Raw genomic sequence first — 18,049 nt, forward strand, 5'->3', positions numbered from 1 at the left:
TTGCAGCTTGTCCTGATAACTCCCTTATCAGTCGACAATGACATCAGAGATCCAGCTTTGCCATTTTGGCAGCCAGCAGGGCTCTGTGCAGATCTCTTTACAATGCTTATACAAGACTCTTGGCTTTTTAAGTGGAGGCCCCATGCTCTCGTCAAATAGCACTAACACGAAGGCCCAGCTCTCCATGGGATGGTCTGGAGTAAACTTCACTGCTGGAAGAATGAGAGTCTGCAATTGCTCTGGGCTTCTCCACTACCCGGGACATGCATATTCAGTAGCTGGGCCCTGGGCAGCCACAGAGGGAGAGGGAACGAGCGCTCCATGTCCGAAACCAAATCCTAGACTTTTCACCTATTTCATTCTCTTCTCTCTTCTCTCTCGGCCCTTTTTCTCTCTGCTTCTACTTGTGTCTCTCGCCCTCTCTCCATCTTTCTCCACCGTGAAGAGAGCAGAGGAGATTGATTAGTGTGGCTGGAGTTAAGAGGGAGACGAGGGCCTGGTCACAGGGCCTAGGGAGTCTGTAAAGCAGGCCTGATTCCCTTGAAATGCTGCTTTAAATGTCCCTAAAGCCCCCCCACACCCCACAGTAATCCCCCACTCCTTCGCTCTGAGAAGAGGAGGGAGGTGCGAAGGAGGCTATAGTGGGCAGCCATGATACACTTGACTTCAAAGGAGATGCTTAAACCCCATCGCTGCTCAACACTCTCACTGCACCTGCCAGAAACACCAGGTTGGATCAGTGGCGCTCAGGATTTGTCTTTTTCTGTATACTCCCCCTCCTTAAACTGTGTAGCATCCTCCCACCTTCAAACTAAATCTCTTGGATTAATCAGGCTTCACTCACAGGGTGAGTCAATCAGTGTGATTACCTTCACTTGAGTAACCTGGTTGTTGACGCCCCCTCTGCAGTAATCTTATTTTTTAAACTTCATGCAAATCCGACAGTTGATTTCCTTAACTGGGGTCAAGGTTTACAGAAAAATAGTTATCAGGGCGTCATTGCTGAAGAAACATTGTGTTGACCATGAACTCCGGTGGTTTAATGGCAAGGTTTTTACATGTGCATATGAGTGTGACAAAGACTTTAGACAGAGAAGGTGTCTCTTTGACAGGGATTAAAGAGAAGATCGTTACTCTTTGCAGTGCATCCTTGTACCAAAAATAATTACATCCAGAGCCGAGACTGAAAAAGAGTTCTGAATAAGTCAAAATCCACAGCTGAACTGTGACTTTTTGTTAGAAAAAACTCTTTTGAGGCTGCAGTGATATATTGTATCACAAATTCACCTAAAATATGCCATCTTTAGTTAAAAAATACAGTAAGGTTATGGGAGGAAATCCAATAACTGAATGGATTTACAGTAACAAGATTACTGCAGTGCATGTGAACACCTCAATTTCCGCATTTCTCACAGTAACCCGGTTTCCTGTGTGCAAGAAAACTTAATGAATTCTGAGGTGGCGACTTACAGGCAGGCTGTCATTGATCGCCACACAAATCCCCCAACCGTACACTTTGGGAAACTCAGATACCACAGCAGTGTTTGTTTTTGTCGCCCCCAACGCTGCACTCGCAAACGTTTATTACCAAACACAAACGGGTACAGAAGGTAAAGCGTGCAGCGAGATCGAGCAGTTGGCAGAAGCTGCCTCGAGCAGGATCTTCACCAGACCCAGGAGAATAAGACAACAAGTACTGGAGTAAATGACTTGTGTCTTTACTACACTTCCTCGCCACCACCCAAACTCCCTCAGCGTAGATCAAACAGAACCGCCAGGGCTTAATAAGCCCTCGTATATCAATGGCCACGAGCAGCCAGCAGTGGTTGGAGGGAAAAAGAGAAGGAAGGAAGGCAAAGAGGGATGAGAGAGAGAAGGAAGAAGAGAGTGTGCCTTCATGTCTCCCCAGCACCCAAGGCAGATAAACAAGCCGGGGGAAGTGTGAAATGGGATGATAGATGCTGGGTGTGTATAAACAGTATCATTTAATGCGAGAAGAGAGTGAGGGAGGGAGGTAGCATGAAATATTGTGTGATGTGAGACAGAGAGGAGGGGTGGTGTTGGAGAGAGGAAAAGAGGAAAGCAACATTTTTGTCTTGTGTCCCGTCCAGCCTGTGAAGCTCGAATGAGAGAGAAGTGTTCTGGTGAAAGAGGAGGAGATTGTGCTAATGTGTGCTTTTCTTTTGATAAGGGAGAGGTGAGCTTATGTCGTCGAGAGAAACTGAGTGTTCAAATGTGTTTACCACAGTTTTCTGTTTGCAATGTTATCCAGGCATTTATATTCCACTCACTCTCAACAAGAATTGGCTTTGTTGCACTAATTCTGTTGGTGCTCTGGGCTCAAAACACCCTTAACATGGAAGACTGGCTCCTTTCAAAATTTAAAAGGCTTTGACAAACAATATCAAGAAAGAATTATGAAAACAAGATGCGTATAAGAGTATAAGCATATTCAAGCATTTCAGCAAGGGTGGGAGGACTGTATAGGCAGTAAGATGGGATTCTCTGTTTAAGTGTGCTATGTCACTTCCGCTCCTGGAGGCGTCTCCCTCTAGCGATCCCTCTAGATATCTGGATGCTTAGTATTCACACAGCTAGAGAGGAAAAAAGTTCAGTTTCTAGTGCTGAATGGAAAAAGAGGGCATGTGAGGGAAGAATGGAGTGGTGGGGGGAAAAAAAGTACGAAGAAAGAACTACAGAACGAAGGAGAAGGGTCATCGTGCAGGGTAGGATAGGCCCCGCAGCCACATTTCTGTTCCTCATAGATAAAGGCATACTCACACATGCTATCATCTTTCCCTCTCACTTTTTGTACCTCCATTTCGCTCCCTCTTGCTGTCTTTCTCTGTGTCATGCAACAATGAGAATAGTGTGGGCTCCTCAGCCTCCCCTGGGAAGCAGCGAGAGAGGCAGACACATAATGGTTGTCTTTGCATGTTTGTTTGTTTGTCTCTCGCACACCCCTGCGGCTTATTTAAGCCACTTTTGGAGAGACATGGAGCTGGAGGGGTCAACGGCGAGTTGAAACAAATGTGGCTGTGCTGCGCATAGCGGATTCTGCGCTCAGGGGATAGCGGAGCATCGGCTGACTGGGGAAGCTGTGTAGCCCACAGGCCAGATAGCAGACTCGATATACTGCTACTACCATAACACCTCTGCCTCAATCTCTCCCTCTCTCTCTCTGTCTCCTCGCTCTCTGCCATCTCTCATCACCCACTCTCTCCTTCCCTTGTTCTCTTACTCTGTCTCAGACAAACACTTAGAGTCATACACTCTCAGTGGTTGCTACCTAGACAAACACACACTCATGGAGGCTCAGAGGAGCCAGAGAAAAGGCTCAGTAGAACTCATGTATGCTCGCAGACACACTCTCATGCACATTTCTTCCAGTCTTTACACACAATCAAACACTTTGTCTGTCTCTCACCAACCAATGCACACATGTACAGATACAAGCAAGTCAAGTCACGTCAAGTCAATTTTATTTATAAGATACCAAAGCACTGCAGAAGTTATCCCATGACACCTATCAGATAAAGCAGGTCTAGACAATACTCTTCCATTACAGACATCCAACATTTTCCCCATGAGTAAACATTGAGGCGACAGCAGCAAAGAAAATCTTCTCTTCAGCAGGAGGAAACATAGAGCAGAACCAGGCTCTGGGTGGGCAGTCATCTGCCTTGACAGGATGGGCGTATACAGTTTATGCAATAAAGTAATAATACTCATCTTTAGTGTTAGCAAACACAGATACAATTTTTTTTTTACTGGTACTAATGCTGCTTTTAGAGTGGAAAATTTTACTCATTACCAATATGAAGGGCGAGATAGATAGATAGATAGATAGATAGATAGATAGATAGATAGATAGATAGATAGATAGATAGATAGATAGATAGATAGATAGATAGATAGATGGATAGAGAATTTTGTGTGATTAGGTCACAGGTACTTAGAAGGCTGCTATCTTATACAAAAAAATAGAAAATTAAAAAAAATGCATATTATTATACATGATACAATGTATTAAATTGTCAACTAATTCTAGAAGTTATCAGAAAGAATAAATAAAAAATAAGACATGACACCATTTCTAAACCACCAAGCATAATTTTCTACATTATATGTTCTGTAAAGGACACATATGTCACTGATTGGGCAATATTCTATGAATATAAATATCTCAGATAAATAAGTCGGGTTATAGTGACAGTCATACACTCTCTTGTCTTTTTTCAGTAGTGACAGGGTTTAATAGAATTTTGTCTAATCTGAATCCAATATCTAATCCACTTTCTGAATTTGACTCCCTTATTCAATCTATTTAGCTCTAAACATTTTGAGGCAAACTTAATATTTACATAATAACTAAAAAAAAATCAATTGAGATCTGAAGATACTTCAGTTTTGAGTGGCAGCTTGATTATCATTCACAACTTGAACAAATGAGATCTGACCGGCATGCCAGAGGGCCTTTGTATCTCTACCTGTCTTCAGCTGAGTACAGACACCAGTTTAAACAGACAGAAGCAGAAAAACATCCCTTTGATCAAATTTCTTATGTAGTTGAGGGTAATTGGCTAGAGCTGAGTTATAATCCACCAAAATTCTGGCCAGCAGAGGCTAAAAATGTAAAGCGTACTACCTGAAAGGTGGCCTATTATACTTTCTGTCATATTATGTTGCAATGTCAGATATTATTGTTAAACATGTGAAAAAAATGACACTTCACTGGGTCAACAGAGGTGCAGCACCCATGAACAGTATGAGAAAAAAAATAACATTAAAGCATGTAAACGTGTTTGAAGTTTGAACCAAAACTTTGCAAATAGTCATGTGTAGTACATTTGTATGTTATTGATATGGAGCCAACAACACAAACCCCTCCATGTCCATGCTGCACACAAACATATACAGTGATTCAGAGTGGTAAGAGATGCATATACTTACTTTTATGCCTCTCACTGCTCTGACTCACTGTCAGGCTCACACATTCCTTCAGTGCACCATCACTCCATTGTGATACCACTCTGCGAGGCATTAGGAGCTGCGTGACTGAGCTTTTATCAGATATTAGGGCCGTTCAAATGGATGATCTCAGTACTTTGCCGTGACCAACAGACAAAAAGCCCTCTCTTTTTGTTCGTCCCTCTCCTCTTCTCTCGCTCTTCCTCCCTTATCCTTCTCTGAAAGCACAGCTGCAGTCATTTGTTACACTACGAAAAAAAAAAGTTTTTTCCCAGGATTCCCTGCAGGGCCACATCCTACAGCCTCTTTTTTTTTTTGGGCCCTCCCGAAGGAACAGGAAGCCTTGTGGTGTCGTCACATCAGCAGTGTCCCACTGCTGTGCCGTTTCTCTTTGTTCTTAGATAATAGGTTCCTCCCAAAGGCTCACAGAACTGCAGAGAACCGGTCTCATGTGCCTGGTGTGTGTCTCTGTGTGTGTGAAGACAAAGACAAATGAAAATCATTGCTGCTATAAACTACTGCACAATATAAAAAATGTGAATCTTTTTACTTTCCTACTTGCGTGTGTGCCTATTATCAGAGCACGCTGGTTAGAACGTACGACTGAGACATGCTGTAACGCTCACACACCCTTACTGTACACTTTTCCGGCAGTTGCCCAAGAGTATGAGAGATAACAGAACTATATGACAGAACGCAGGACTCTTTGAGCTCATCTCAGCTTATCTTTCCAATTAATATCTGCCTGTGTGCCGAAGAGCAGGCTGCTGTGCGGCTAATGATCCGGATTACTGCTGCCTGCCGCCCCGCCACTCCCGCTGCATGCTGGGAGCCCAATTCCCTTCGAGGGCTGCGATCTGTCACCCATGCCCCTCCACGCACACCCCCTTCCTCCCCTCCAGGACCTGCATTTCCCATCATCGTTCAATAGGAGGCATGCTGAGCTCTAATGACAGATGCCTCGCACCTCCCTCTTTCTCTTTCTCATCTGTCACCTTGCTCTCCTGCAGTTGGACTCCCTCGTCTCTCAGACACTTTTTTAAACACCATACTGCCTCGCCTCGTGCACCCACTCCTCTCACACACGCATACTCCTTCCCTCCCTTCCCTCCTCCCCTCCGTCATTTGAAGACGAAGGAGCATGGAGATGTCTCATTTACAACCAAGGTGGAAACGTACCCTCACCGTCACCTCCTCCTCCTCCTCCTCCTCCTCCTCCTCCTCCTCCTCCTCCTCTTCCGTCACGGTGTGAACACTAATGAAGAAGAGATGAGTCCTCTCCTGTGCCCCCATTTATCTCAGTGGCCAAGAGACATGCACACTCATCCCTGCCTCTCTGTCTCTGCCTCTCTCACTCTCCTGTCTCACACTTGCTCTGTCATCTTCCCTGACGTGATGCAATGCTTTAATAGAAACATAATAATAACTTCATTAGCCGAAATGGTTATTGTTTTTGGGAAAGTGTCTTTTGAGTTAGGGCGATAGCTTTATGGCTTGTTCTGCTGCATCCTTGAACTGTGGCATATTATTAGCATGAAATAACTCGCTTCTCAGGCTGCCAGGAACAAGAAATCTGCAGGCAGATATTTGGATTATCTTTCCTTATCAAGTTAGACGTTGCGAACACTATATATATCTTTATATAATTCTTTGTTTCCAGCATTGTTATTTTAGCTACAGAAAATACTGTTTGATAAATGTCTGTTATTTCCTTTATTTTTGATAATTTCTGTATTTTTTTCTTCTTAATTAAAGAATATAAGAGGTAACTTTTTGGATGGAGTGTATCATTGTCCCCTAATACTTTGTTACTTCTCAAATGTAAAATGTGAAAATAAAGTGACCTGTATAGAAGAAAAAGGCTTCACCTAACCAGTTTGCTTGGTGAAAACCAACAAAAAGTTCAGAAAAGTATTGAAATATAGAATTAGAGCATGCATATCAACGAGATATCCTGCAGTTCCTCTACATGTTGAATTCACCCTGATGTGTTTGTTTTCTCAAAAATGTTGTCTCCTTTTCCTGGACTAAAAATCTCTTACATTTAGATAAGAAGGGAAAACCTTGCAAGCAACTTTTAGATCTGAAGTGACTTGACTCTCATGCACCTGCACTTTTCCTCTTTTCTTTTCCCACGCAGATGACATTTTCAGCCAGTCCCTACTCAGACCCAATCCAGGTCACAACAACTTTACCTCAGGGGACGGAGCAACCTGAAATGTTGTGGGTTATGGGACCAGTGCTGGCTGTGGTCCTCATCATCATCATCGTCATCGCCATCCTGCTGTTTAAGAAGTAAGAGGCTGCTCTCAGTCATTCTCCTCTGTGTCTGTGTGAGGTTGAACTGCACTGACACTTGTGATTGTAGGTTTCGTTTGGTTGCATCAGGAATGGTAATGAGACATGCTCCCCTCTGCCACATGCACCAGGCTGCTCTCACACCAAACTGTAACATTCAATTTCCTCACCATAATGTACAGTGTGACGGGAAAGGAACCAACGGCGGATTGATTTGTCTTTCAGAAAATCCTCATTTTTCCCCAAAAGATTTTGGCCCAGTTGGACATTTTTAACAGTACTATGTGAAGTGTCAGTTGAAATGGCAGCTGACATGGCCTCCCTAATGAAAAGCACAGCTTGGCTGTCAAAAACCCTTAGTTAGGAATGAGAAATGTGTTTTGGCCAACACCATTGGTCATTTCAAATAAGAAACAGAAGGCTACAACACAGGGCTTAACTAAAAGCTCAGTCAATATCTCTTAAAAGCACTTCAGCTGCCACTGTGCAGCGCACCGTGGATACACACAGGCCAGCAAAGTGCTGGGGAGGTACAGATAAATGGATAATGACACAACTAGCGCTGAAACGATTTGCTGTATTTATTAAGTAAAAGCATTCGGCCAAACATTTGCTGGCTTCTACTTTTCCGACACTGTGAGTATTTACTGCTTTTCTATTTTTTTTATATATTTGTTAATTTAAAAAATGTAGGTTGTTGGTCAGCATTGGGCTTTTGGAAACAGTGATGGGCATTTTTTAGTTCTGTGAAAAAAGACCATCACACCTAGAGTGAAAGGTGGTTCCATCAAATGTCATAAAAAAGGAGACACACTCATTTTGCGACAATTAAATACCAAGAAAACAAGAAAAACACCCAATAAAAGTAGCAAACTCACATTTGAGAGCCTGAAAACATTTTAAACTTGTTGATCAATTGCAGGTCTATAAAATAATCTTATCCAGACTTTAGGCTTGTTTGTTTTTACTAGATGGCACTTGACTTGTGTGCTCAAAGTGCCATAGAAATACATTTGAAATTCATGTTTACATCTTGCACTTCACTGTTTTTTTAGTTTGTGCTTTGAGCACCACAAGCCAAGTGCCATCTGGTTTAATTATATTCAAAAGAAGGCAGACATCTCTACGGCCCGTATCTCCAACACAACTCTTGACAAATAGCACAACAGCTAAGAAGGTTTTTAATTTTGTGGTGAACTGTCCCTTTAATAGAGGAGACAATAATAATGATAATGTGTTTTGGACACTTTAAAAACACCATTTAAATGGGAATTGATTGATTGACTGATTTATACCCACCGCCTTATCTTCTCCTGATGGCTCCATTACAGATTCTCCATTTCACATCATACTTTTTCTTCTTCAGCTGCCATCCACAGCCTTGCAGAAAGCTGCGTGGCTGCCGTCTCTGCCAGACTTACAAAGGGGACTGGTTAATAATAGGCCTTGAGACAGCCATGTAGACACAGATCGACAGGAGGGACTGTAGGGAGGTGGCTCTGTGCCCTTTTCGCTGCGGACTGGCAGTAAATGAGCAAGGAATAATCACACTCTAGCTCGGGTTGTTATTGCTACCTGCATATTCGCCAAGACCAATACGAGCGGTGAACAATGATGAGGTTATTCTCAAAAGTCTCCAGCAAGTGTTAAGATAACTTTTTGCGCCGTGCTTTCAAGGTGTGGTTGACATTCTTGGAAAAACTTTCTAAAAGTAGTTCAGAGTTAGAAGAAACTTTGAGCAAAGAAGTTATAGGTCCATATGGATAACAGTTACCTAATAATCCCCTCCCCCCTCTCTTTTTGCCTCCTGTGAAAGCAGCAAACAGGAAAGGTGGGTACTGTCACTGTCACATCAGTCACAACTTCATCTCCCACCGTCCGTCCCTTTCATTTGTGTCGTGAAATTGGTGGTGTTCATCAGCTCTTCAGGGTTGCAGGGTCAGCTTCCTCTCAGCTCCAGCGTGACACAAAAATCCACTCAAATAGAAATAAAAGGAAACTTTTAATCTAATTTGTTCCATTTTACAAGACATGAGAAGCAGCTGACTCCGCAGCCCTTGATAAATGGGGTCAAAGGGACCCCCAGGTCATGTCTGTGTACCAGTGCATGTTCCACATCTAGTGCCAGTGTTCCTCCTCAGATCGTCCTGTCTGCCATGGTTTGTCTCCGTGCTGTGTTTCATTATCCAGCCAGTGTCAGCGCGCCCCTTCAGGATTGGCCCCATCTGAATATGCCAAGGCATCACCTGCTGCTGAATGGGCCATTGTGAAGTAAATGCCAGACGGGGAAACTGCTGAAAAAGAAATGTTCCCATCTTTTAAGCTGACATTTTCCACCGAGACCCATTCCTACACTTTTAGCCCTTTTTCCCCCCTCTCTCTGCTTCCTCGTGGCAGGAGTCTCAACAAAGGGCCCTGTTCTACCCTCATTAAACGCACCCTGTACAGCACACACACTCATACACTCATCCTGTGTGTGTGCGTACTTACATTCTCACACGTCTTAACCCTCACTTTTAGCCTGAGATGAATAACCCCATTGAGATTGCTGCCATGTTTACTTTAGCCCAGCACTAAAGTGTGATGTAGATTGGCATCTGATTGGGTCAGAGGGAGAGATGAGGGGTGTGGAGAACAGATCGCAGATGCCCAACTCTTTCACCCCCTCCCCCAGCCCGGCCCGGCACCAGCAGTGATCTCTGGGAAAACCGGATCAGTTCTCGGCTGGAGAGGAAAAGATGCTTGTCATAGATTAGCCGTCACGCTGCTAGCATTAGCTTAAGCCCCTGTAGCATAAGATAACAGGTGGCGGTGAGGCCCAGGCCCCAGCGGCTGAGGTGGACCGGGTTAAGGCTGTGTGTGCACCACCAGCTTTATGTATTCTCAAAACGCCTGGCTTCAACAGAAGGCCCTGCTCCTGCCTAAAACCCACGCTCGCCACTTGCAAATGGAGTGCAATGAGATGTGAAATTTCCACAGGGCACCCTGATGCTTCCTTCCGCCTATTTCCATTTGCAGTCAGAAGGCTCGTGAGTCTGCAGCTGTATCTGTGTGTGTGTGTGTAGTTGTGAAAGTGAGAGAGGTGGGAAGGCATACATCTGTGCGCCTGTTTGTGTGTGTATGTCAACAGATGCTGGCTGTCTGAACATTAGAATACAGGCGGGCTGCGTTTTCTGTTCCTCTCTCCGCCTGATGGACAAGGCTACGGTCGACTGAGCCGAGCCGGTCCGAGCCGTGCCGTTCTGTTCTGTGCTATGCTAGACTCAGCTAGGCCGGGCCTGGCAGCGCAGGTGCTGCAGAACTGGTCTAATTACCCAGTGTTGTGCCACCCAGCTGATGAGCTAATTACAGCATCCGCCTGTTTTCCTCTCAATCTGGAAAGCCAGTAAACACAATGTGTTGTTAGCACACACACACAGCAGCAAAAATCACACATTTAAATCTTTGCTACACTCAAACACACATGCTCTTGTACACATACCCACACAGCAGCTGTCACCTATCCAGCAGCAAACAAACCCAACCAGCCCACTCCAGGAAAATGATGGCGTTTCTTCAAACACATTAAACTCCAGTTGGCAAACTAATGGGGGTAATGCCCTGGTACCTAGTGTCTCTTGAACTGCTGGTCCTCAAAACTAGTTTCGAGAACCACTAACTATGCCATTAACCTCAATAAGTGTGCGACACAGTGAAAACGTGTGTGTTTCCTTCACTCCTTTTCTCTAATCATATAAAGGAAACATTGTCATTCCCAATCATCCTGTCATTTCCACTTGCAGTTAGCTTGAGGAATTGATGGCTCAGTTAGAGCTCTTGTATTAAGCATGTAGGCGGTGTTAATATGATGTGGTTAACGCCTCACTGTTTCTGCCACCTCAGGAAGCGGGCGTCACCCCTGCCCAAGGACGAGCACTCAGGTGGGGTGAAGGACTCCCTGCTGGCAAACTCCTCTGACCCAGTGGAGATGAGAAGACTCAACTACCAGACCCCAGGTAATAAACCACAGGCTGTAGCTACATGCAGTACAGTTTGCTCTGCTGCCCCTCAGCGTCTGCCTTAAAATGAACTTATGTGTTCATGTCATATGCGATGGGTGGTACAGATGGAAAGATTTGATGGTTGCATGACGACAGAGGTGGTTGTGTGAGAATTTAAATAATGTGTAATGACAATATCACACCTGATCTTTCTAATACCGTCTAGGCCTTTCACATTACAAAAGTTTGTTTAAGTAAGAATCCCACTAATAGTTTAGCCAACATGATAGCAGAATAAACAGCAAGGGTTTTTTTCCATTATAAGTCTTGGGCGCAGTGTTTTTTCATGCCGCCGAAGCCAAATGAAGAGAAAAAATTGGTGGCCTTTTGTGGTCGTGCTGCTTCTGTCTTCTCGTCTGCTCTCTTTGACAGTGTTTAACTGTGGGCGGGGCTCAAGCAGCTTCTGCACAGACACAATTAAAAGTTAATTGGTCTTTGAAAGGGTATGCTTGATATGCTATTAAGTTCTCATGATATCAGTGGCATTAAATGGTCTTAAAATGGCAATAATAATGATTATGGACATTAGTTCTGGGAAAATATATTTTCCAACAAAACACGATCATCATGGCAGGCTTAATTACAACTTGGATGTTGACATGAATTATATTTATAAGTCGGAAACTAGAATTAATAATATGAGCATGTAATCAACCTTCACTTGCGCTCATGGACTTGCTTAAACTAAGTAAAGTTTCTTATGTATTTTGTGAAAACTATAAGCAAGATATGTGCATTTTAATCAGGTGTACGTACAGGTTCAGTCAGTGGTTCTTTCTTAAAAAATGAGTAAAAGCGTATTCTGTCTTTGTGACTGAAGATTTCAAAGGGCTTCATTCCAAAATGAAAATCCTCCCTGAAATGTATCAGATGATCCTATCTTCTAAAAAAATATATCTAAAGGTGGCTCATACCTTTAATAGTGTTTTTTAATATCTTGTATTTTCAAGCTTTTTTTCCTCAAATGGTAGATATTGCATTCTGGAATGATTTTTCTTCTTCTTCTTCTTTTTTCAGCTAAACTCTAAACAGCCTTTCTAAAAGCAATCTGCTTCTGCAATGAACGGCTGCCTTCCTGTGCTTTTGATGGATCTCTTGTTTATTAGCGCTTTGTAGCAGGTGTTGCTGTATGAAATTCATGTGTCCTGCCTATTTTGTTATTTGTCCTCTGGCTGTAAATCTGACCAGTCCTCAGAAAAATAAAAAATAGCTCAATAAGAGAAAATAAACAAATCATGCTGGCCATCACACCCAGCTCTGGACGGCATCAATGGAGTGAGGCCGAGCGCATTCACATTCCATCCACGCGCTGTGCTGAAGTGGGGTGGGTGGTGGGGGGGGTGTTGTGTCAGGGTGCCCGCCTCAGCATCAGCCTTCTTCCTTTTTCTTCCTGATCTCCTCCTTCCTCCCCCAGTCCTCGCTCCTCCTCCCTCCATGAGCTCCTTTCATTCCCCCTAGCTGGTAATGAGTCCTGCTGCCTCTGATGTCAAGGTGAGCCAGGCGGAGGGAACAATGGAGCTGAGAGAAAATGTCAACCCGGTGCACGCGCGTTTGTGCACCTTTCTGTGTGTTTTCTGTGTGTGTGTGTGTATGTGTGTGTATCCCTTCTCACGGGTTATTAAAGATCCCATTCGCCATACACACACATACACACACAGCCCCTTTGAACCCTTGCAGAGGAATTAAGCAGTGCTGCCGCTCTAAAAGAGCCCTGTTCTCCCGTCCTCCCACTCCACCTCTTTCCTCTTTTGTCTTCCATTTCCCCCCGTAGGGTAATCTCTCTCTCTCTCTCTCTCTGTCTCTCTCTCTCTCTCTCTCTCTCTCTTTCTGTCTCTCTCTCTTTCTCTCACTCTCTGTCCCTCTCTCTCTCTCTCTGTACGTCAACATTTCTCTCCTTCTTTCTCTCCCTCTCGCTGTTTTGCTTCAAGAGTGGTGACTATCAAAAATCACCAAGGCTGCGTCTAGCTCGTGAAAATGTGTGAGATTCCAAGGTTGAGCTGTGTGAATATTGAAGAGTCCACTCCTCTGTCCTCTAGCTGTTTCTCTCTTTGATTTACCCACAGAAGGTGAACATTCCTGCTCTGATTCTGATTGTTGTTAAGTGGTCTAGCCAATTGCAGCTCATGACTCCAGCTTGTTGGTTTGTTAAGCAGACCTTGGCTGCACCTTTTGGCACTTCAGCAGTACGCGTGTGGTTCTATGAGTAACTGACCTGGTTTATACTTGGCAGACCTGGTTCAGATAGTATTTGCAAATACCTTATTGAGATCACTTGTGCAGAGCCTGTAAGTGCCATTTACAGAGTAGTGCAATTTACAGGAAGTAGTCACAGAGGAGTATTTAAATGTGCAATGAGGGGATATTACCAACATTTGGGTACACTCACTTTCATTTTACCTCAAGGTAAAGTGGTTAAGATCATCTGGCAAAACTTTTTTACAGCCTGTCACATGACCATTTTCCTTTGACACTGGACATGTAGCACCCTGGACTCAGCGAGTAGTGCAGCTCACACTAAGCTGTCACAGGGGAGTGTTTTAAAGTCAGGCTTTGTATGCACTTCTGTTTAACAGCCTAAACTACGCTGCTTGAATTGTCCTGAGAGGGCAAACACCACCCGCTGCGCACTCCAACTAGTTCGAAAGGTTATTTGCAGATACTGTTTGGCCCCAGTCTGATCCTGAGCCTTCCCCATTGATTGAGTGTTCTTCTTCCTCCCTCCTTCACTCTCCTCTCTCCACAGGTCCCAGCTCTCATCGCTGCCCCAACACTCCAAGTTAGTCTGCTCTCTCACCTACTGTGTATTTCCCACACATGCAGTCTCTCCTCACTTGCTCCTGATCCCATTCCCCCGTTGCAATCCTGACAGACATCACAAGCCCACAAGCTTGTAGCCTCAGGTGCTCCAAGGATGCAGCACTGTCCTCCCACAACACCTTTTTGGTGTGGAAGCAGAGGACTAGATGGCTTCACGGATAGTTGAGCAGTGCGGACAGTTACTCTTGCTGTGCATTAGCCTCGTTATCTATGGCTTCACTCTCCATTTACCCAACAACATGGCTGTAAAAGACCTGGATGAACACGTACAAACACATACACACTAATGTTAATGTGCTCATAGGTCCCTCGTTGCGATGGTATTAAATTAGTGTAATTGGTCAGGTCTCGTCTTGTGCAGTAGCCACAGTAACCAGCCATTAGCCATTAGCATTACAGCAGTAATGAGCTTCCAGCAGTCACTCATCTGAAAGCGTGACCCATGACCTTACAGATGCACTCAGCCACAGGCAATAATGTTAATATATATATCTTTTTTTAAAGTGTCTTTCTGATCTGGTGTGACTCAAAGGCTATATGTAAGGTTAATGATGCTCCGTGTAACTTTAGAGCCCCTTCATGCGTCGCATACAGTTAACTTTTAACACATAAGGCAAGTTCCCAGCAATCCGTTTAAGCACAGAGCCTTGCCAAGTTCAGAGGCACAGGGGGAATTTGTGTCGGTAGATTAGCAATAAATCATCCAATAACTCGGCGATGAGAAATCTAGAGAGCGGCAGGGGGGTTGTTTGAAATTAATCCAGCTCGAGCGCTCCAGGCTGGGCCGAAAGATAGTCTATTGTAGGGAAAGAGATTTTCAAAGAAATGAGTTTTGGCTGGTGACCAGTCAGTTTTTTCTTCTCTTGAGAAGTGACAGTGTGACTGATTTGTAGAGACTTGTGGGTTCTTGCTCTGATCCCACCTCTGCCACCAATTGAGCGGTGTGGAGTCAGAGCGATGTCTGCCTCCTGCTTCCCTCCAGGAGCATGCTCACCCAGTCACTCATGTGCATCGCCGTGCCAGCCCCACCTCTGTCCTCCTCACTTAGCATGACGATATCACCAAATGTCACCAAATGTCACCAGCCTGTTTCAACTTGTGCGCTCTCTCTCGCTCCTCTCTCTCTTCTCTTCTCTCCCTCTCTTCATGCATTGTTGAACAAAGTGCACTCTCCTCACTGTTACACAGCCACCTCATGGTCCCACTGGCAGCCTCACTCACCCTGTGGTCCAACCAGTGTTTGTGTAAGTCGATGTGCATGCCTGATAGGAACAGCTAGATCTCACTCTTTTCTTGCTCTTTTCTCCTCTTCCTCTCCCAGGAATGAGGGAGCACCCGCCCATTACTGTCATCGACCTGGCTGACCACATAGAGAGACTGAAGGCCAACGACGGCCTCCGCTTTTCCCAGGAGTATGAAGTAAGAGCTGTGCATTATTGCCGTATCAGTGTTTCCCTCTCTTTCAAGCATATAAATGTGTTTCTTTGTTATCATGTCTGGGAGGAAGTTTTGTGTTTATGCCTTTGATCCCATATGCATGTATTCTAATGGATTATGGAAGACTTCTTTCACAGACATTCTTCAGTCATTTTTACAACTCTATTACCAATCCCACCAGGAAACAACACTTACATTGAATGCTGCGAGATGCTTTTTCACAAAACTAGCAGGTGGCGAGTTGCTTAAGCAATCTGTGTGCGTCTTGATGTTTCCCCAAAGAATGTTATTTTGCAGGCGGTCTCCCCAGTGCAACTCAGTGAGGGATTATCTCTTGTCAGTGTTCTTCCCCCAAAAAAAAGGAGTGAATTTGCATTTAAAGTGGCACATAGTTGGTTTGGGGACGAAGCGAGGCCAGATGAAGAGGAGAGGCAACCCTGAATACCGAAAAACAAGAGCTTCCTTTTATTTATTTGTTTATCTGTTTTGTCTAATCAGCTCTATTCCTCACACTGATGGATCCAACAACTGTTGGAATGATTGTAGATCTTTTTTTCTGGCCTTTTTCTTTACCTTCACCTAAAAGGTTAGGTTATTGCCTCCGTCTGTTTGTCTGTGACCAGCATTTGTTGCCACAGCATGAAATTTGCTGTGCAATTTCACACTCCCAAGAGAAACAGCACATTTATTTTGTTGACCTTGTGACCTTTCCACAAGCATCACTTCAAGCCCAAACTTTTATAGCTGTCCTGTTATCTGCACTGTCCAGTGTTAAATGTGAAAATAACATCTATTTGATAAACTTACATTACTGCTCTGACATCTTCCCAGTAGCATTGCCTGCACGAAAAAATACAATTTCGAGGCATATATGGTGCTCACATCAACATGCAGTGTTTGTGTATTCTGTTATGCATGAGTAAAGTGAATCCTCAAATTCATTCACATTTAGTACATGAGTTTTTCCTCAATTGTAGTAATCCCAGCTGACACTGATGCATTTTAATATAGCAGCCAGGCGATAAATCCTACCTACAAGAAGGTTATAGTGCCAGGCTTTTTTTTGAAACTGGTTTAGAGTGGCCTTAGAGACAGAGTAAGTAGCTCAGACATCTGGAGGTAGCTCAGGCTTGATCCGCTGCTCCTTTGAGTCGAAAGGAGACAGTTGAGGTGGTGCGGGCATCTTTTCACGATGCCTCCTAGATGCCTCCCGTTAGAGGTTTTCAGGGCACGTTCAACTGGTAAGAGCTCGAGGCTAGACGCAAAACACACCAGAAAGATTATATATCTCAACTGGCCTGGGAACGCCTCAGGAAGGGCTGCAAAATGATGCTGGGAAGAGTAACATCTGGCACTTCTTGCATAGCCCGCACCCCAGTGACCAGGCCCTGGATCGTGACCCTGGACGGATGGATGGATGTTTTAGAATGATGCTGTTTGGACTTTATGGTCATTTTGAAGGATGTAGTGCAGCGGAAATATATTGAGTCATTCTGGTGAGGTGTTTCTAATATCCTGATCACAGTAATGTAAGAAGGAAGGAGCCATTATAATGAATAACAACATTTATATATATATATATATATATATATATATATACAGTACAGGCCAAAAGTTGTCATTCAATGCGTTTTCTTTATTTTCATGATATTATTAGATATATACAGTGTAGATTCTCACTGAAGGCATCAAAACTATGAATGAACACATATGGAATTATGTACTTAACAAAAAAGTGTGAAATAACTGAAAACATGTCTTGTATTTTAGATTCCTCAAAGTAGCCACCCTTTACTTACTAGTATATAAGACATGTTTTCAGTTATTACACACTTTTTTGTTAAGTACATAATTCCACATGTGTTCATTAATAGTTTTGATGAATCTACAATGTAAATAGTCATGAAAATAAAGGAAACGCATTGAATGAGAAGGTGTGTCCAAACTTTTGGCCTGTACTGTATATATATATATATATAATATATATATATTTATATATAAAATAAAGTATTTATGCCATTCACCATGAAATTAACAACTAACTGGGGAGATAATTAGGCCCTGGTAAAAATCTGCCCTCAATTAAGTGCTTTCTTGTGCTGCTCAGTGCCTCTCCAGCACATCACCCTCCTGGCCTGTTGAGTTAATGTAAACGAATCAAGCCAGGGAAGTGCCTTGTATGACTGCAGGCAACCGGCCCGGCCCCATTCTCTCTTTGCACCAGTCATTCCAAGCCAGGGAAGACCCCCTCCATGGCCCGGCAGATGGCCGACCATCTCTGTGCCAGCCAAGGCGCTGTGGCAGAGCTCACGGCGCTTTGTCACAGTCACGTTCGCCGGCTGCTCCCGTTGCGCCTTACCCCAAGGCACAGAATTTGTAGAGGCTTCGCCACTTCCTCTCCCTGATGTTTTAGGAGGCACTGACACTTCCTTTTCCACCAACGCCAGTCCACATCACACTGAGCAATGAGCACACTGGGTAATGAG

General features: G+C 44.0%; 1 protein-coding gene across 5 annotated transcripts in view; it reads left to right on the forward strand.

Annotated features, from left to right (window-relative positions):
* Positions 1-18,049, forward strand: part of LOC131981057 (receptor-type tyrosine-protein phosphatase F) — a 175,651-nt gene that overhangs the window by 134,937 nt on the left and 22,665 nt on the right. For 3 of the 5 annotated variants that reach the window (XM_059345346.1, XM_059345347.1, XM_059345348.1), the window contains 4 exons: positions 7,112-7,266; positions 11,152-11,264; positions 14,053-14,085; positions 15,448-15,545. In XM_059345346.1, coding sequence (XP_059201329.1) covers positions 7,112-7,266; positions 11,152-11,264; positions 14,053-14,085; positions 15,448-15,545 — 399 coding nt within the window. The remainder of the gene's footprint in view (positions 1-7,111; positions 7,267-11,151; positions 11,265-14,052; positions 14,086-15,447; positions 15,546-18,049) is intronic. The other 2 variants (XM_059345349.1, XM_059345350.1) reach the window with 1 other exon arrangement.

This window comes from Centropristis striata, chromosome 11 (genome assembly GCF_030273125.1).
Source record: "Centropristis striata isolate RG_2023a ecotype Rhode Island chromosome 11, C.striata_1.0, whole genome shotgun sequence".
In the NCBI taxonomy this organism is placed as follows: domain Eukaryota; kingdom Metazoa; phylum Chordata; class Actinopteri; order Perciformes; family Serranidae; genus Centropristis; species Centropristis striata.